The sequence below is a fragment of the Manacus vitellinus genome, unplaced genomic scaffold, assembly GCF_001715985.3.
Source record: "Manacus vitellinus isolate BGI_N305 unplaced genomic scaffold, ASM171598v3 scaffold_51_pilon, whole genome shotgun sequence".
Taxonomy (NCBI): domain Eukaryota; kingdom Metazoa; phylum Chordata; class Aves; order Passeriformes; family Pipridae; genus Manacus; species Manacus vitellinus.
This window is the reverse complement of record NW_021940620.1, coordinates 4,448,196-4,468,068: the sequence shown is the minus strand read 5'-3', so window position 1 is coordinate 4,468,068 and position 19,873 is coordinate 4,448,196. Positions and strand designations below refer to the sequence as shown.

The following is a 19,873-nucleotide window of genomic DNA, read 5'->3' as shown; positions in this document are numbered from 1 at the left end:
CCACGTTTAAATGTTGTATCTGTTGGCTTTTATTCTGCACCCCATGTGGAGGAACATGCATAAGGGTCATGCAACACAAGGCAAAATGTTCAAAGGGGACTCTTATGGGGTATGTAAAAACATGTATAAAGCTGCACAAGCACATGCAGGCCTTGGTACGGAGCTGTGCATGCAGGTATGAACACTTCCAGCTCTTACAGGCTGGTCTGAAAATTTCTCCAAAACCAAAGTATTATTCTTAGGTTCTTAAGGAAGGAGTCATTTTGTATTTCCAGCACCATTTCAGTTTAGCATTTGAAAAATACGAAAATGAACTGGTGCATTTGAAAGTAGGAACCAGAATTTTGCTTTTCTGCAGCAAATGCAACAATCTGGGTATAGATACAATGTAAGGGAGGTGTTTTCACTTTCCTCAGCCAGCACCAGCTTTTTAAAGCAGCAGCACCAGTTATTAGTTTATTTTAGACTGATATGTTTGCCAATTAAACACCTACAATGCCCTGTTTTGTTAACTGAGGATGAGTGAAGAGGCAGCACCTACGCTTTCTGAGTTCCCTTGGTATCTGAATTTGCTCTGCTTCTCTCTTTTGCTGTGAGGCTGCTGACACAAGTCAGTGCTCGTAGCAGGAGGGTGAAATATGAGCTCCAGTAAGAGGCTGACTCTGTCTGCCATCGGGTGCACTCTAAATAAAGGCGAGTAATTGGAGTTACTCATCCTTTACTGTAAGAGTAGGTGGAAATGTAGTAAGAGCAGGGAGAGAGACAGAAGTGATTTCATCTGTCTCAGCACTCTGGTCACAGAGAAAATGTTTTGTTATTGATGATGCCAAGTGTTGGTCAGCCTGCCTTTCTCCTCAGCCCTCTCCTCTACTTAGAGGATTCTCTCATCATGGGCTGCGTGTTGGGATTTTTCCTCCACTGCAGTGTCTGGCTCAGTTACTTCATCCCGGAGGCACGGGAGCTGAGGAGTGTGTATGTAGGACAGAGGACAGGTAGCTTTCTCTCCAAGGAGCCTGCTAACCCCTCACCATCCATCTGCCACCAATTCATATGGTCCTCTACCTCCTCTGAGCAGAAATCACAAGGGCTTGAGTAACCTCTGAGTAGGCTTCTATTTATATTTCTCAGGCAGTAGCGTTGTTTGACCAGTCCAGCTTTAATGCCTCAGCCCACAATTTGCCACCTGTATTTCAGCAAGATCAGGATCTGCTGTAACACCTCTTTTATAGTGCAAATTGTCATAACAGCTATAGGCAGCTTAAAGCTTATTGATTGTCATTATTTCCTTTTTATTACAGTTCTTCTGTCAGTGACACAAAAATTGGGACTTGTTACTGCCGGGTCTCCCAATTATTAATGGACTGGCTCGGCTCCATCGTGCTGGAGTTTGTTGTTCCAAAAATATCAGCTCCCTTCTAGGAGGGGGAGAAAAGCCTCATGATAAATGCACTGCTTTTCTCTTGAGCAAGGGACATGCTGAGGCAAGGCTGTTGTTTTGAGAGCAGAGGTACCTGGCAAAAATATCACTCCAATGGGAGGTGGATTAATTCTGAGAATTACACGGTACACATCAAAATAAGACTTTCCTGAGATGTTCCAGATAAATACAAGTTACACCTGACTGTAACTGTTAGGATGCAGAAAAACATTAAAAGGAGTGAAGGGGGAAAAAATAGATTTCATACCCTGATTACTTTCTTGGGTTTTAACAACACAGCACTATCAGTGTGTTTTGAAGTTGCAACCAAGACAGGAAGGCAATTCACTGTGGCTGCACTGTGTTCAGGGTAGCACTTCCAGAATGCGAGGCCAAAAATTTGAGTGTTATGATCTAGAGCTTGGATGGGGCCGGTACAAACAGTTCAGATCAGCTTTTGCAGTCCTTGAAGTGAGCTGAGTTTTAGGTTTAATATTAATCCTGCTTCTGCTTGTAGAAGGCTCATTTGCCAGTTTCACATCCCACTTTAAATATCAAACCCTCTGCCCACTGCCAAAGCTTCAGCTGTGTTTCTTTTTCTGATTAATGTGAAGATGCTCTTTATTTATCTGTTCCCTTTTTCTCTTTCAGAAGATCATTGTCAAGGAGACAAGTCAATGTTTTGTCGCATGGAAGTTCTCTCTCGTTACTGCTCCATCCCTGGTTACAATAAGCTCTGTTGCAAGTCCTGTAACATGTACAGCAACATAACAGAGGACGGCAATGTAACCGATGCTAATGTAAATAAGAATAATGTCATTGAGGAGGAGCTCCTGACAACCCTCAGCCCTCTCGTGGGAGTGTCCACCACCCAGTCTACCACCAGCCCTCCTCAGGTTCCCAAAACACGTGCACCCCCTTCCAATGCAACTGAGGAGCACCCAGAAATCAATGCAGTGGATGTTCCCTACAAAGTTGATGGGTTGGATAACGAAGTACCACAGCACAACATCATTACACGGAGGAGGATACCTTATGAAAGGACAAGGAATCAAAGAATTCAGGAGCTGATTGCTGAGAAAATGAAAAAAGAGACTCTTAGGAAAATAAACTAAAATGGAAATATGGCACAAACAACATTTTTCTCTTATAGAGATGTTACCAACATCATAGTATTGCCCGTGTCGTAGAGACTAAAAATGGGAAAAATCAAAGTGGTGCTATGGCAGAGATGCCAAATTCTCAAGCCTACTATAAATGGAAATGACAGATTGTTTGATAAGTGCTAATCTGAGCAGTTTGATGGCTAGGTTAGGTGTACAGGGTACGGCAGAGTATTAGTGCAATATCCCCACAGTGTTCCACTGAATCCAAACAAACCGTAATACTTAGGCCAGGTTAGCAGGTTTCTTGGTTATGGGCTCTTTTAAGTCTTCTATGCCTGTGTAAAACCACTTGGGAATAGTAATGGGAGTTACACTTAGTATGGAGGAGAGCAGTCCCAAGCTGTAATAAATCCCTTTAACACTGACAAGCAGGTGGTCAGCAATCCTGTGATGCTTCTGTGCATTGCATAAACCCCGGCACTAACACAGCCCGGTTCAGGAAGGTACCTAAGGATGTGCCAGGCTCAGTTTGATGACTTTGGCAGAGCTGCCTCTGTGGTCACAGCTCAGCATTTGCTCATGTACCTTTCTGAACCGTGTCTGTGTTAGATAATATATAGAAAATCCTGTAGCCCTATATTTATGTGTAAATTAAAAAACAGCAAACAGTAGCTTACATACTTCCATAAACAGTTTCAAAGGATTCTCCTAAACTTTTGGATGCACCCTTTTAGTAGGGTAGATCTGGCCAACTTGGACTGACAATATCCTACTCTTTCTGTTTACAATTATCCATATTTTTGGTAGTCTTTAAATTCCTGTAATGCAACAGCCTCAGTGATCGTTGTTGGTTGGTGCTTTTTTTATTGGTCTGATTTTTTTTCTACCCACATTCTGTTTAACTTAAAGATGACTGGATTCTTGTTGTCTTTTCTTTGGTGCTTTGTTAAGAAAAACATTATTTCCCCCCCCCCCATAGGCTGAGGTTTTTTTCAAGGAAATAATTTTGTATTATCTTGCTTTCCTTAGGAGAGCTTTATTGGTGCAGAAGTGAACAACTGTTTGCTGTGCCCTTACACAAACACACACACGTGTATTCACAGCACCAGGTCTGCTAGAAACTTTAAGATGTATAACCTGACAACCCTTTGAGTACTTCCTTTCCCCTCAGGGTCATCATGGTTTTCATAGGTCTTTTTGAATTCCTGGTTGAAGAACAGAAGATAAATTCAGCTTGGCTCTAATACCACCAAGACAGGGAGCATGGACTGGTTCCTGCTGTGGGTGACATCTGAGCAGTTTTTTTCCTGGCTGGGACTCTTCCACTTGTTTCCTCTTTGCTGGTAAACCTCCTGCAGAGCCCAGGGCTTCCCTGAAATCCTCTGTTTAGCAGGAGGTAGGTCTGATGGCTCCCAGTTCAGATTTTTCCAGTCTGAGAGTAAGATCTCATCCTGCAGCCTGAGCTGGTCTTGGTTTGAAGTGGTGCCATCAGTAAGCCCGTATGCACAGTCACACAAATATTGGGAATGTGCTGCGTTTCTAGCAATGTGAGAGCTCTTCTCTGGTCTGGCTGCTGGCAAAGAGCTTCACAGGTCTTGCCAGGTGAACCACACGTGGCTCCCTGCGACCCTGCCTTCTGCCCTCGACCACCACGATTTGAATGAGCTGCCCAGTCTCCTCTTCCGAACAAGCCATTCCTGCTGGAAAGGAGGTGAGAGCCTGCAGGTACCTCAGACTTTGCAGCACCTAGATGTGGGACTGTTCTGGACTGAACTGTGGCCAGAAGTCTTTGAAGCACAACACCTGGTCTAAGAAAAATGGAGATACCGGCCAGAGCAGAGAAGGAATGTTTTCAGCTGGTGTGCTGGCATCAAGTGCCCCTTCTTACAGAGCACCAAGGTGATACAATTGGAGCAGCTCAGGTAGTGCAGGGATGGGAGTTACACCAAAGACCATGAAGACAGGGAAGCATAACAGGCCTGGTAAAAGTTCAGAGCGCTGGGAAACATCTCCTGAGCCAAGCAGACGTGGCAGCAGATGTGGAAGCAGAAGCCAGCACAAGCAACAATCTGTTCTGGTTTTGAAAAGTAAAGCTCAGGCCCTGCAGTTTTGGCAGCACAGCAGCAGGAGTCCCACCACAGACTTTAACTCCTGGAACACTGAGTGTTTTCCTACAAAGGGTGCTTATCTTTAGAGTCCTGTCCCAGCCCCGCTCCATGGCCTGGCTGCTGGAGCTGTGTGCCAAGGGATCTGTGGTTGCCTACAGACAGGACAAGTTTTGGTAACAGCGTAGGGTCAGGTCACATCTGTGCAAAACAGAGCAATGTAGAAATGAGCACTGAAGGGAAAAAAACCCCACCATGCTATTTATAAGCAAGGAAGACGTGTCTAAATCAACAGCATTCCAGCTGCTGTGCCATGGGAGACACAAGCTGTATCTGGGCTCCCAGCCTGTAGTCATAGTATTTCTTGCCTTCCACATTTCCTTTACACAGATGTGGTTAGTATAAAGCTCATCTTTTCCCCTTCAAGTTAATATTCTTTTAGCTCTGTGGACAATAAAAATAAGCCACAACCCCCAGCTTTTTCATAGCCTAGAAGCACATCCAAGCATATGAAACTTAGGGAAAACCTTACAAACCCAAGGATAGAAAGGAGTTGGGGCTGGATTTACACAGATGGGGAGGTAGAAATTTGCTGCCTGGATGGTACCAGTCTTCCTCTCTGGGGAGACTCATTGCTCTGACCTCCAGAAGCCTGAGATAACTCATCTAATAGATTCTGTTCTGCCTTTGCTTTTGGAACAGGCTTAGTCAACCAGGCAATGTGAAGAAAAACCACAGGAGGCAGTGCCCACAGCTCAAAAAAAGCATTTTTCCAGATAGGCTGGAAACTGCTGCCTCAGGGAGCAGGAGCAGCCTCCCAGAGGGCTGGTCTGGTGCTACATTAGGTGCAGTGTTCATTAGACACAATGCAATGCCTTGTGCCATCTGCATTTAGGAAGGGCTTGCTCCCTTCTCAGTCTCACTCTTTTTTGGAGATTTAATTTGATTTGTTTCTCACCGTTTTAATTCTACTGAATATTTCTCTAGCTGTTATTTGGGGAACACTGAAATATTTGAAGGAGCAGCTTCAGTCTAGATTGCTGAAGACAGTGAGAGCATGATGGTCCATCTCCTCATGGAGCAGAGCCACCAGCTACTTTCCCTTCACAGTCTTGCTGTATGAGGGGGGGAGGAAGTTAAGTCTCTTCAGACCAGGAAAGATGCCTTCTTTTCAAGCTGCCACGAGTTCTTCAGAAGGTTTTTTTGCAGCAGTTCCCCATGATGGTTGTTTCCTAAGAACATGCTCATCACTCCTACTGGAAAACACAACACAGGGCTCTGCTGATAAACAAAAAGCAGCCTCAGGCAACAGGTGGGGGTTTCCTCTCAACTGATCTTCGTTCCATGTCATGTAGTGGAAAATTTGGTCTTTTATTTTTTTGTTTTGCTTGGTTGGACTTTGACAACCGTTTCATCTTTTCTAAAATGTTGTAATTGGGCAAGAGCATCATCATAATGTGCCTTCTGTAACCAGTTTGCTGTTGCCCAGGTGCTGCATTTTGAGACATAATGAGCACAAAGTGGTATTTTAATGTAACCTAATCCCCAGAAACTAAAGCAGGCTTATAAATAAATATATTCCTGCAAAGACCATCTCAGAGATCTGAGAGCTAAAGCACTGTGCTCCCATGAAGCAGTGCATTTGCGACCTAACCATGCAAGTACACAGCTTTTTTAATTGTCATTTTTCTGCTAGTCTTAACTTAAAATCCATGTGATAGCCTCTCACGAAAAAAATCCCAAACAAATTCTGGTTCCCTTGGCTCCAATCATCTGCCATTTTTTTCACTAACATTCCTTTAAAAATTTCTGTAATCTATTATGAGTGCATCACTTTTTATATTCATATATCCATTCAATATTTAGAGTCTCACAACATCTCCATAGAATGCTTTCAGATATTTTGAGAATTCTAGAAACGGTGCTTTACCAGTACTCAAAGGGTTTTATGTTTTATTTTATTAAGTAATGCATTTAATGTCTTATTTACTCACCTACAATGCACAGTATTAGCTATGTTCATCTGAATATCTATATGCAACTTCCATTCACTTACATATGCCTTAACAGAAATTGCAATAAATAGCCATTTCTTGTATATTAAAAATGTATATACAAATTAGAATCTTTAATTTTATAATTTATTAAATTCAAATGTCTGTGTTCTTTTGCAAAAAAGTTTGGCTTTTCCCTGTGCTTTTTTCATTGAATTAATATTATGCAGAGATGGTGGAGGAGAAAGAACTAGCACCTTCAGATTCAAACCCAATTTAATTCCTACAACTTTATCTTAATGCAGTGGGATTGGGATACACTTGCTGCCAAAGTCCTACATCACTGTTACAACATCCATTATCCAAGGCTAAATATCATGAAGTCACAGGACCAAAACCTCAGTTGATAACTGCACATAAATTAATCAAACTCACTTAAACCTTCTTGAGGCCGAAATCCATCCTGGCCCATGTATCATCTCCTTAAAAGGCTCAGTTCAGGACTGATGAGTAAATTCCACTTGGCATGTCCTATTGATAAAATAATTGATCTTTTCCATGAAATTCTTTTGCATACATTTTCCTGCCATATCCTGCACACTCGTAGCCAGGTTCCCTTTAAAGCATAATTGAACCTCTCCCACCTAATTGAAGTTTGTTGCTTCAGGATTTGAAAGATCCCTGCTTACTATGATTATTCAGTGAGCACCATGCAGTGCATCCATGTCCATCATGTTCTTTGATCAGCTAACAAACCACCTCAGCATTTTCCATATGGAAAAGTCATTGACTTAAATGCCCTGACAAAACAGCAGACCAGCTCAAACCTGGGGTTCCTTTACTGTGACAATTCATACAGTATTGACAAGGATTATATTTAATTGCATTATGCTTTCACAACCCAAAGATTTTGAGATTTTTAGAGGGGTCATGGGAAAGGGTCTCATGTCCATACTCCAGACGCCAGAGACACCCATGGTGGGGTCAGACATCCAACACCCCTCCTTCTCCCTTTGTCTGAAATGCCAAAAGATGACACCCACAGGAGGTCCTTCTCTTCCTCTCCTGGCCTACATCAGCCTTTTATCCTCTTTGTATCTGTTCTTCAGATTTGGGCAATAAATGGTGCCCATGGGGGAGCTCAGGCATTTCTCCAGCTCAGTGCAGTGTGTGCATTAAAAAAAAAAAAAAAAAAAAAAAGGCAGCTCAAGGAGCAATTCCAGGCCAGGAAAGCAGTCATACAGGTTATTCTCAATTACACCAGGCAGAGGGTAGCCCTTCCTAAGTGCCATGCAAACCTGACTGCCCTTTCCCACAGCAAGGTGGGCACAGGATGATTTCCAGGCTCCCACCCGGGGTTCTGGCCCAACACTGGGCTTTGCCCACAGGGGTCAAAAAATGCTGCAGAGCCCTTCCAGGGGATGAATGCCTGGAAATCCCATGAGAGCTGCGTGTGTGCAGGTGGATATGTGTCCACATGCATCACTTGGCTCTGCTTTCTCCCCCTGCCGTCCCCCCCACCCTTCTGCAGTCCCTCCTCCATCAGCAGCTTCCCAAAGCCGAGCAGAGACCGAGGCCATGGAGCCACAGAACGGCATCAAGTGCAAGGGCACTTCTAAAAACTCATTACAGGGAGGAGCAGAGCAGGATGACACGTGTGGCACAAACCCCATCCTAGTTAACCCGCCGGTTTTTATGGTTCGTCAGCAGAGTGCCCCCACCAGCCGCAGGCGAGGAAATTGCACTTTGCATCCGTGCAGCCCCCGGCAGCACACGCGTTCCGGCGGTGCTGCTGCACCTCTGGGATGCGGAGTGTCGACTTGAGTTACCACTAGATGGTGGCACGGCACAAGAAGTACGGTTATGAAACAGTCGCTGGACTTCGGTCTCGGGGTGAAAAATCCCCTGATCTGGTGAGGTGGGCTGTCTGCATCCCGGGGTCTCAGGAAAGACCAGATGGAGTAAAACCCGCTCGGCTCAGTCCCCAACACAGCGTGGATGTATTTGAAGATGCTGTTGTGATACTGTCTGTGCCCTACCAGCAGCTGGGGGCTGAAGAACAAGCAGGGATCCTGCAGGAGAGAAACACAGACAGTGGCAGCTGTGGAAAAGCAGAGCCATCATCAGCCCCACTGCCCAAACCAGCTCAAGAATTAAGTTGTTTTCTGGGGTTGCCAGTTCTTAGGGCATCTAAACACAGCCCACCTTCTCTAAAAAGAGGAAAGTTTAGAGGCCAGCAACATTGCAGGGTTTTTCACTGATGGTTGTAATTTAATTTTTTTTAATCTTCTATTAAAGAAATGCAACAGCTATGAGAAGACAAACCTGTCTCGGGTGACTCTGGCTGCTGGCAGGATATGGGGTCTGATGGGACCCCAGGTAGGAGAAGCTTTTCAAGTGATGGCAGCACAGTGTCCTCACCAAGCCCTGCCACAATCGACAGTGCTCAGCTCTCCAGCCTCTTCACAGGGTGCATTCCAAAGGGACAAATCCACACCAGCGTTCAGGCACTTCGAGATATACATATATACACATAAAATCTAAAATAATGTATGAAAAAAGGCATCCATATAAAGATACAATATAACCATATGCAGACCAGGAATAATACAACTAAAAATATTGATAATGTTTTAAATAAATACCCTGGGCTGGATTCCCAGGGGAAGTTGCCAGTGAGTTGTGACCATAGTTTGCACTTCTGAGACTTCAAAATACTTTACCTCTCTCTCTCTTTGCTGGCCATGGGCAACCAGTGCTAATGAGAGGCAATGGAGCCATGACACTGGCATGGCCTAGAAACTCCCAGTGAAGGCTCCCAGGAGCCATATTCCAAGCTTAATTGAAATCCCAAGGAAACCGAGTGCCTAAATCACCCTGAGCCTCTGCAAAGGCTCCCAGCAGGGCCCCACCCAGCCGGGTGGAGAGCTCAGTTCTGCAAACAAGCCATGTGGTGACTGCACTCACTCAGCCCTCACAGCAACCGGTTCCTCACCTGCAAAAGACCAAGAAATACCCAGTAATTCCCAGGAAATCTGTGTGCACCAGTGGCAGTGTTTGCACATGCAGCCACCACCAGTTACCGTGTGAGCTGCAGTCAAGGCAACAGCTGTGGATGCGACATTTCCAGCCGAGCTCTGCCTGGTTGATACAAAACCAGCTCATTAATGTTTCATGGGAGTATCTTCACTGGTACTGTAGTGGCTGCTTGCTCTAATGCACGGGAGGTTAATGGGGTGGGGGATGTAATTAAAGAACACAGATCACCTGGAATCTGGCATAAATCAGGTCAAAACATTTTCCTTTCCTGAACTTTTAAAGACAAATATAGAAACACAGAATCACAGTTGGAAGGGTCCTTAAAGATCATCTCTTTCCAACCCCCCTGCCATGGACAGGGATGCCATCCACTACACCAGGTTGCTCCTGCTGCTCTGGAAGGAGGAGTGGGCAGAAATGGGCTAAGAAGGGTAAAACAACAAATTTACAGTTCTAGTGGTTAGCAGGAAAGCTTGGAACTGGTACCATAAATGTCTCTTGAAGGCCTTGTAATGAGGAAGTGAAAGGAATGGCCCTTCAGCTTAGTGTCCTGTTTTGGCCCAATTTTGGTAGCAGACAAAGTGTGGGAGCTTAAAAACTGGGATTTCTTTCCAACTGGGATTTTGCTACTGCTGCCCAGGGCTCAGCTGTGTCACCCCAGGCATGAGCAGAGCAGCACTGTGGCATCACTGAGCTGTCACATCAGTGCCACCAGGTACAACCTGCATCCAGGCAGTGAACTCAACACAGCTGCCCAGCTCCCCTGGCCCCTCTGGGGGTAGTGGTTTGTCAAACCAGGCTGGAGGAGCTTTTATTCTTCTATCTTTTCTGTACAGATTCACTATTTTGGAAAGCATAAGTTGATTTTTTTTTCCCCCCAAAATAAATATTCCTTGCAATATCCCAAAGCAAACATTATTTATGAAGCATCCTTGGCAGGGCTGGTGCCTCATCAGGTGGATGCTGGCTTTAGCCAGAAGTGCTGGAGCTGTCCCAGAGCCCCCATTTGACATAAAAGGCATTTTTCCTGAAAGTACCAAGAATGGGAATTGACTTTAGTATCCATTTATGGCTCCCAAAGATTAATTGCTTTGTTTATCCAAACATCAACAAACTTCAAAAATGCCCAAAGGAGAGTCACACTTACCCAACTCTGCTAAACTGCTTGGATACAAGGCTCTCCCAAAAACTGGAAACATTCCAAAAGAAAAGCTAACAAACAGAAAACCAAACCAAAAAATAACTGTCAGCATTTATATCTCAGACACTCAACCAAGCCCTGCAGAACTAACAACTGGTGTTTTCCTCTGCAGCTCAGGCACTGCTGCTGTGGCTGTTTTCTTTTGCCATTAATCCCATTTGGTGATGGTTTTCATGCACCCAGGAATGCTGATTCACCACACTCTCAGGGAGAATAAGTACAGGAGACAGGGATGATTTAAACAGAACCATCCTCGGAAGTGTTTGGAAGACACCTATGACAGTTTTGCAACAAGCATTAAAAATTGTGTCTTGTTTTTAATTTTAAATTAACATTTTTTGAGCACCCAGTTGTTGAAAGAGGAAACCGAGTGGCTGTGGTTGAGGTAAAAAAACCAAGAGGTATATTATATTTGGTTAATAACAGCTACTTTTTAAGCTGTATCTGGTATTTTTTAAATTATATTTTAACCTTCATATCATCCAGAATGTAAAAAATATGACAGAGAACAAATAATTTATACTGCCATTATCCTGAGCAATTCCAGTAACAGCAATTCAAACAAATGTAATTTTCTTACAGCAAAACCAGATGCCTGGAAGAAACTAATTTTAACAGATAAAAGGGATTCTTATTGCAAACCCATATTTTAAGGGGGGGTTGATAATGAAATACCTTACCTAAGCACATTTCATGAGGACCTTGATCACTTTGGAGGCTCTTGGGCAGCACCTCGAGTGAGGGGTGCGAGGTCTCCACAGCCCTGTCTGGACACCACCAAAACCACACCGAGGGACAATGATACAGAAAAGCTTTAGAAGATTCCCTGACCCTGTTAGACACTTGATATCCCAACCCTGAGCCTCATTCAGCTCCTCTCAGAGCTGCTGCCATCCCTAGTGGGGGATGGCCCCAGTTCCATCTGTTCCATGAGACCTTTGGGAAGGAGACACCTCCACCCAGAAGGACAGACTTTCCAGGGGAGGGGAAAGCACCTTAAAGACGTTTTTTAAAGAGAACGTGTCCATGCATATCTGCACACGTGGAATTTTTTTTCCAGATCAGTCATTTTCCTCACAAAATGGCTTTCCTGAGCTTTATACTGCAGATGCTTGGAGAAGCTGGGGTCTGAGGTTTTTTTCCTTTCTATGGCAATGACGTTGCCTGCAAGCAAGAAGGAAAAATTTAAGCTTGTTACTACAGCATGATCCCAGCTATCATTGCTGTTAGGAAATTTAATGCATGGAGGTTGAGGGTCATTTCAGCTAACTTCAGCTTTTTGGCAGCAGAAGTCCAGACAAACAGCTTAAGCTTACACACCTGTTATATTGAAATGCTAAGCAATGGCTATTTCCAGAAAAAAAAAAATCTGCTTTGAAGCCTACCCTAAAGGGGTGCACAAGTCTGTTGAGCTGCTTATTTCTTTCCACCAGAGATAAAGAAGGAAGCTGGATGATGAGCATGGGCTTGGGTGACCAAATCAGCAGTTACAGCCAATGCGAGCCTGAGTGCTGGTAACACAGAGAATATTTGCATTAAAACTAAAGTGGTGATTTTTAATCCAGGATTTCTGCTTTTCTCTTCATCCCTCACAGTGGCTCAGGACAGGTATTGTGGGGAGCAGCAAGGTTCAGAAATGCAGTCACACTGCCTGGCCTGGGTCACACAGGGATGTTTTGTGGCTGTTCCCCAGGAAGGAGCAGCAGCAGCAATTGTCCTCTGAGGACAGAGTTGGGAAATAAATACAGAAGGAAGATTCTGCTGCAACATAACTATTCATCTCCCCACCCAACGTGGTGCTGCAGTAAAGGCTATGAGAGGGACACTGGGGTTATTCCAGAATTGCAATCAGTTTGCAGCATGTTAATAAGCCAGAAAACAAAGGCAAATCCCTACTGCCAAGGGGCCCGCAAGGTCGGATGCTGCCAGTCCTCCTGGCAGAGCAATTTGCCGTAATGCACTTGTGTGGTCTCAGCGAAACACGAACGGGGGCGATGCCGGGGGCAGTGGGAGGAGGGGAGCAGAGCCAGGGAGGTGCCGTGGCGGGGCCCGCTCCTGCTGTGCCTCCACAGTGGATGGCACAGTGGAACTCAGCGACATGGATGTAAGCTCAGCCCATGGATGTAGGCTCAGCCCAGGGATGTAGGCTCAGCCCAGGGATGTAGGCTCAGCCCAGGGACGTGCGGCTCAGCACAGAGTGGGAGTGGGGACGGCGGAGAGCAGAGAGCGGCGATAACGATGCTGCAAACACCCACCATCTCTTAGGCAAATCAGCACAAATTTGTTCACGAAGTAAGGCAGAGGAGCAAAAGCACCCCAAAATCCTGAGGTTTCCCCTCTCAGCAATAAAATATGAAGGAACTACGGCTCCTCTTTTCCCACCCCAGCTCGGAGCTCAGGCAGCCCCTCCTGCAACACGGCCACGGCACCGCGGTCCCTTCCACATGGGGAATTATCGTCAGGGAGCTGAGCCGCAGGGGTGTGCGGTGGCCAGTCCTGTCGGGGCCGGGATGGCCCTGCCTGCCCCGATGCCACGGCGCCTGCCGGCTGCGGCTCGGGCAGGGCAGGCAGCCAGCGGGTTATATTTAGCAACAGCAACAAAACAGGCAGCGGGATCAGCTGACTGAGGCAGGGAGCTGGCGCATGGGTTAGTGTTAGACAGCACATCTCCTGTGCTGAAAACAGGGAGGAGAGAGCAGGGCAGAGCCGTGGAGCCAGGGGAGACAACAGCCACCCGTGCCCCGCAGCCACACAGGTAAGGGGAGGGGGTCGCATGAGCTGTGGGCTGTGTCCTGGGTGTCGCTGGGAATCCCCGGGATGCTGGTAGCCAGGGATGCTCAAGGCGTGGTGGAGGGAAAGCTGCAGGGCAGGGGGGTCCTGCTCTGCAGGAGTGCTGGTAGGAAGGTGACCCTGACCATGTCAGCACAGTGCCCAGGGTGGAGGGGATCCCAGCTGGAACTAATCCATCCCATCGGAAGAGTTTTACAGTAAATAGGTAGTTTAATTTCCTTGCAAAGGAAGGGTATGTTGGCAGGACTTAGTTACTGATTAGCTGTATTGTGATTTATCACAACGTGCCCAAGCCCCTTTTCAGGAGCATCTGTCCACCCTCCTCAACACTGGGCCCAGACCCTGACACTGCTGAGCTCAGACAAGGGGTGGGAGGGAAGGCAAAGGAACAAGCCTTGTCCTTAAGGCATAAAGACATAAGGAAAAAAGGAGCAGGCAGGAAAAAGGATAATAAAAAGGCTGTAAGGTTTAAAACAAGCATCTCCTGCTCTCAAGTCAGCAAGTCCCAGCTTGGCTGATTTTACCAGTGGCACCTGAGAAAAACCAGTAAGAGCCAGCAGCAGCCTGGGGAGGGATGGGCACTCTGGAGCTTTGCCCTGGGCTCGGCACGAGCTGCTCACTTGTACTCTGTGTGTGATCTGCAGCTTTGCAGGGAGGTTCAACAAAGCCAGATTTATTTGCAGCAATGACAAGCAAGGCATTAAAATAGCTAGCAAAGCACTTTTGGTTTAATCACACAACAAAGCTATATTGTGTCGGCAGATTAGTCACATACAAATTTCATTGGGGGAAGCAATAAAAAAAAAAAAAATTAATCCAGGCTATGTAGTCATTGCTGCCAGAAGGGGAGATAAGCAAAGTGCAGGGAGAGCATTTGGAGGAAAAAAGTAATCAGTACAGTTAGAAAACACTGCAGCTCAAAATATACTGAAATGTTTGTAATTCAATCTGTTTAACTGAGTAGTGGGAGCAGTTTGATGGAAATCCATCCTAAAAAACGTTGAGGATGACTATTTGAATATAAAGGAAATGAATTAAATCTCTTTGACTCTATGTAAGCGCACAGGGAAAGATCTACTACCCACAACTATGTTTATGAACCCCTGGCAGAGACAAAAGTGACCATGTTTGTACAGTCTCACCTACAGCTTCTAGAACAGACCAGCTGTAAGGCTGCTTTACTTACATGGTGCTCCCAACAGGGGCAGGTCAGCTCCTCTCCTGTGGAGTTCAGCTCTTGCCTGTTGGGACACAGGGTAAAGTCAGAGCCCTGTTACAGTGAACAGACATGTGGAGTATTAAATAGGGAAAGTAGTTTGTACCTTGCTGTTACAACAGGGACAGCGAGATGAGCTTGTGCCCCTGCCCCACACCTCTCCAGCTGTGCCCCCTTGCATTCAGGAGGAGCATCATTGCTGATCTCCTTAATGAGCCTTTTATTTGCTGCTGTACTTAATCACTTGTCTTTTGTACATTTATGAAGCTCTTTATGAAGCCTTGGGTATAAAAGCACTGCCAGCAAACTTTTAAAACGCAGTTTTTGTAAACTGCACTGTTTGCCACAAGAAGCCATCAGGTGGCTCAGGTAGTGTGGACTTCACAAAACCAAGCCCAGAATTTCTTTACTGCAGCTGATTTTCACATGCTGATCCTGCCTGCTCTGCTCTTTGCAGCCATGGCACCCCGGATCAGATTGAGTCTTTCGAAACCTCTCCCAACCATCCGTGAAACCCACGAGGAAGCAATGGAAGATCCAACCAACAACCCAAAGCGCACTGGAAGCACCACAGCCAGCCCAGACTTGTACTCCAGTGATGACTACATTCAATCCATCTGCCACCTTGCCAGACCCACCTTCCCAGCCCTTCCTGAAAGCAGACATAAGGTTCAGGACAGAAAGACCCTGAAGACCCTTGAAGACATGTCATGTTCTCCACCCCTTGTGGGGACACAACAGGAGAGGTCAAAATGCAAATTGACCAATTTAATCTCAAATGTGGTGCCACTGGGAAAAGTCCCACCTGCAGAAGCCGACTTTTGGTCCAGAGAGGACCCCCTGGAACAGATTTACACCTGTGCAGGAAATCTTTGCTCCTCCAAGGCTTCTTCATATGGTAAAAGTGCCAGCAGTGGTTACTCACAGTGCAGCTCTTCTGGCCGAAATGATGACCTTCATCCCACAACCCTGAAAGAAAAAACCACAGGGAAAAACAGTTTTCCACGAGTGTTCAGTCTTCCAAGGCTTCCCTCCCCAAGACCAGTTCAGAAAGAAGCATTCTGCTCAGAGCTTAAGTATCTCAGAAGGGATGAGGGAACAGTTTTAGGGAGTAACCACAGTCAGAAAGAAGATGGCCCTGTGTCCATTAACGCTGAGGAGCTATCAGCATCCTCAGCCAGAGGGAAGCTGGTAGGAAACCCAGCCCTGCACTGCTCTGTAAGAAAGCAGAGTTTGTTCAACACTGCAGGCATAGATGAAAAAGAAGGGAGAGAAACTTCTCACTTTGACAAAAATGTGATGGGTGATGTCTCCACTAAGCAGAGATACTTTGAGTCTTTCCAGGTACCTAAAAAAGCCACGATCCATAACTGGATTTCAGAGCACAGATGCATCTGGAAAGAAGCAAAGATAAAAGCTTGTTTGCTCCCAGCCATTGCTGAAGTGTGAAGAAGAAGCTGCTCAGAATAATTTTATTCCCAAGATATAACCACCCTGTGCTCTAGCAGCTCTCCCTGGAGTCCTCACACAGAAAACATGGCTTGAACATGCATGCGAGTCAGGTAGACTGTTGTGACCCATCATATCCCTCATCTGTGGACAAAGGGACAATTCAGAGTCTCATCTGCTAAGGAAACAGCAATCAGTTCTCATTTTGGAAAGGCAACAGTTCATAAAGCATCTCCTCCCACCTACTGCTTAGAACTGCCCTGAGCATGAAGAAAAGCTGGAGAGAGCACAAACACCTCATCTGTGCTGGAGAAGAAGTGATCTGTGGGAACATGGAGATACCAGTGTTTTCCAACCAATGCCAAGCAGCCAGATGTTGCTCACACTTGGGTACAGTTATCCAGAAAGGAACATTTTGACTGATGCTGGGACAGTACGAGATGTGCTCTCTCTGACACCTGCATTTACTGGGAGACCCATCGTAGATCCCTGTGTCAGCACCAGAGCCCCACTGGAGAGTCATCTGTTAACACAGTAGCATAAAGAAATATTTCTTAAAAATCATAAGTCTCTTTAGAGGACTTTCTGGAAGGGCAACATGGCAAATATTACAACTCTTTGGGTGGGGATTTTCCTGTTGCTTGCCCTGGCACAACTCTGTTCCCTTTACTCCTTGAACTACCCCTGGCATGAGGAGAGCTAGGAGCCCTGGGTGGGCATTGCCATGCCAGTGCTGTGGCTGTTCTGGAGCCAGCTGTAAAGAAATAGGGATAGTGCTGGTTTCTGCACTGTCACAGCCAGGCTGCACACCATTTGCTGGAGGAGCCCCATGCAGGAGCCCCGTGAGCCTGCACACATCTCTGCAGGCTCAGAAGAGGAGCTTTGGCTGAGGGGCAGCCTGGGGATGCTGGGCTGGTGCTCACAGGACCTGAATGTAAATTAATAATTTCTGTGTTTCCTTACATAGCTGTGCTTCTGTATCCTCACCTACCTGACCACACTGATGATGTTGACTGTGCTTTGCCTGGTCCTGCAAGACTGAAACCTGGAAAGAACATATGTGCATGTCACAAAAATCCAGCACATAACATATATAAAACAATTCAGTTGTTGTTATTGCTACATGGGATGTCTGTAGGACAAGAAGCATTCCTATAGTGCTGTGTGGTCCCAGTGGGGGGTGGTGGGCAAATACTCAGGCCATCCCTTGCTGTCACACAGAGACTTCTCCATCCAGAGAAACTCTCTGTCCTTGGCACTTTATCCTGTGGTCAGAGCAAACTCACGTACCTGTGTCTGGTGCCACACTCTCTTATAGCCAGCCAAGAGAAGTAGGTGAGAAAACTGCAAAGCAATACCAGCCTAATTATTACTACTACTAGGAACAAATGTTTTGGCACAGTGGAAAGCACAGGGACCAGGCTGTTTGCTCAACAGCAGCTAGGATGAGAAATAGCATTGGAAAGCTGCAATTATAAAAATACTCACAAGTGATTTCCAAACCACCCTGGAGCAGATTAAATCAGAAGGCAACTTCTGCTCAGTACTAACATGAGTGTAAATATGCCAAGGATCAAAAGGTGAGAGTGTCTTAGCTTCTCATCCTCACATCTCTTACCTCAAATATTTTTTCTCCTGTTGAAACTCATTAGCACTATGGAGCTGAACTGCTTCCCAGCTTTGTTCTTGAACGAACCACACAGCAAGAACAAAAACGAAGGTGGATCCTGCATTTATTAAAGCTGATGGAAAGAACTGAACCCGGGAGGTGCCAGCCTGCTCTGCCTCCTCCACACCTTTCCCTCCCTTCTCAGGTAAACACTGGGGTTTAAGTGATGCTTGTCCTCATTGCTCTGCTGCCATTTAAATTTCCTCCATGTGAATATTTGAGACACTAATGCCTAGCGAGTCTTATGCCAATTGCATGTGTCACTGCTTTTGACAGAAGAAACAAATAAAATCCTTCCATCCAGTTGTTGTTTTCCTTACTGCATTCCATGGGATATTATTTTCAGTGCAGGGCTGGTCCACAGCACATGGACTGTGATTTGGTGCACAAACACCTTCTCACCCTACCAGGTCACACCAGAGCCAGCTCTATTAGGTGCAGCAGGGTTTGGAGAAATGAAGCTTTGGAGTGAACTGGCTTCCTCTGGAGCTTTTTTTTTTAGTGAAAACTGAGGTTCTACTCAAGCAACTGGATTTTGCAAGAGGACCCAAAGCTGGTGGGATGCAGCAAAGATCAGGACAAACAGAGACACAGGCAAATCAGGGTCACAGGAGTGGTGAGGCATCGGGGTTAGAAGAGGGAAACATGGGACTGGTGGTGCTGGGGAGCGAGGAGGGCAGCTCCCAGCAGGAGGGGGATGAGGGTTTTCAGGGGCCAGGAGCCCCAGGCTGAGGGATTCCAGCTGTGCAGTAAAGGCTGTGACGGGTAAGAGAAGGAAACCCAGTTTAACACAGGACAGGGGAGCACATGGGGAGGGTTGTTTCCATTTGCTTCAGCTACCCTTCAGGTTCAGATAAATCCTGTTTTGAAAAGCAGAGTCCTCACCTTTTTCACCATCAGCTCTGTTGGAAATGAGCACTTTGGTCCCCGTGAAATCACTGTGCAGTTAAATATGCACCAGTTCCCTGGTAAGTCGGGTTTGCAGCTGTACATCACCCACCTGCTGCAGATGCATCTCAGGCTGGTTCAGTGTGGGGCAGCCCCCTCACCCCACTGTAACAGCCCCTCTGCTCCTCGGCCACCAAGGGCTCTCCAGAATCCAACTGAGAGCTGCTGAAGGAGCCTGCAGCCCTACCAAAGCAAAATAAATTGGCTGCTGTTGGATGGGATAACGTGGCCTGTAGTTATACAGCACTTTTCTCCCTGTTCCCCCCTTTGGTGACCCTACCAGCCCATGGACACACACTGGGCCATCAGAAAATGCCCCCCCTCTTTTCCTCTGTACAGAACAGCCCCTGAGGAATCACTGGTCAGGATAAACCTCCTGCCTGTTCAGAAGTGCTCCCAGACAAGAAAGAAAACCTTATCTGGGAATTTAGGTCACAGAGTGAGATAAAAGCCGTGCTGCTTCCATGGCCAATCTCATGGCAGGCTCTGCATTTGAAGTCACTGGCAGAAAAATCTCATTTATTGAGATCATCAGAACTGCCGAAGGGATTTGGATTAATTTGAATGGAGAATTGGTATCTAAATCCCACCGGCAGCTTTCAGTCTCAGCCTTCACAACCAGCTCACAAGCAGGCTGTGGGCTAACGTGCAATTGTGCTTGCACGATCATGCAGCCTCTTTGTGCTGCAAACAGTAAATGCATCTGGACACAGAAAATCATGACCAGAATTTACAAACCAGAGTTGGTGAGGTAGAAACAAAGCTGTCCCACTCTTTCCTCAGATTCTTGTCTTTTAAATTACAAAGATACCGATCAGCTCAAACCAAAGGCAAGGAAGCAACAGCTCCACAATCCTCACTAACGGGATGGGGGGATCAGATCTGTGCAGTGCAGGAACAACTCAGAGACTCCAACAGCAGCCACAGCACAGAAACCCT

At 46.2% G+C, this 19,873-nt stretch overlaps 2 protein-coding genes across 2 annotated transcripts in view; both read left to right on the top strand.

Annotated features, from left to right (window-relative positions):
• The window catches only part of ADAMTS2 (ADAM metallopeptidase with thrombospondin type 1 motif 2), a 171,592-nt gene extending 164,786 nt beyond the window's left edge, over nucleotides 1-6,806 (top strand). Inside the window, exon 22 of the mRNA XM_029962947.1 lies at nucleotides 2,069-6,806. Within this exon, the coding sequence (XP_029818807.1) occupies nucleotides 2,069-2,532 (464 nt within the window). The 3' untranslated portion in view covers nucleotides 2,533-6,806. The remainder of the gene's footprint in view (nucleotides 1-2,068) is intronic.
• Nucleotides 6,807-13,376: 6,570 nt separating this feature from the next.
• LOC108641103 lies at nucleotides 13,377-18,289 on the top strand. Its single transcript, XM_018081020.2, has 2 exons — nucleotides 13,377-13,617; nucleotides 15,326-18,289. Exon 2 carries the CDS (start codon nucleotides 15,328-15,330, stop codon nucleotides 16,315-16,317), a length of 990 nt encoding a protein of 329 aa, XP_017936509.2. The 5' UTR covers nucleotides 13,377-13,617; nucleotides 15,326-15,327; the 3' UTR covers nucleotides 16,318-18,289.
• Nucleotides 18,290-19,873: the final 1,584 nt, after the last annotated feature.

Excerpts from the sequence above, each read along its gene's own strand:
- LOC108641103 (XM_018081020.2), top strand. The coding sequence starts at position 15,328 with ATGGCACCCCGGATCAGATTGAGTCTTTCGAAACCTCTCCCAACCATC.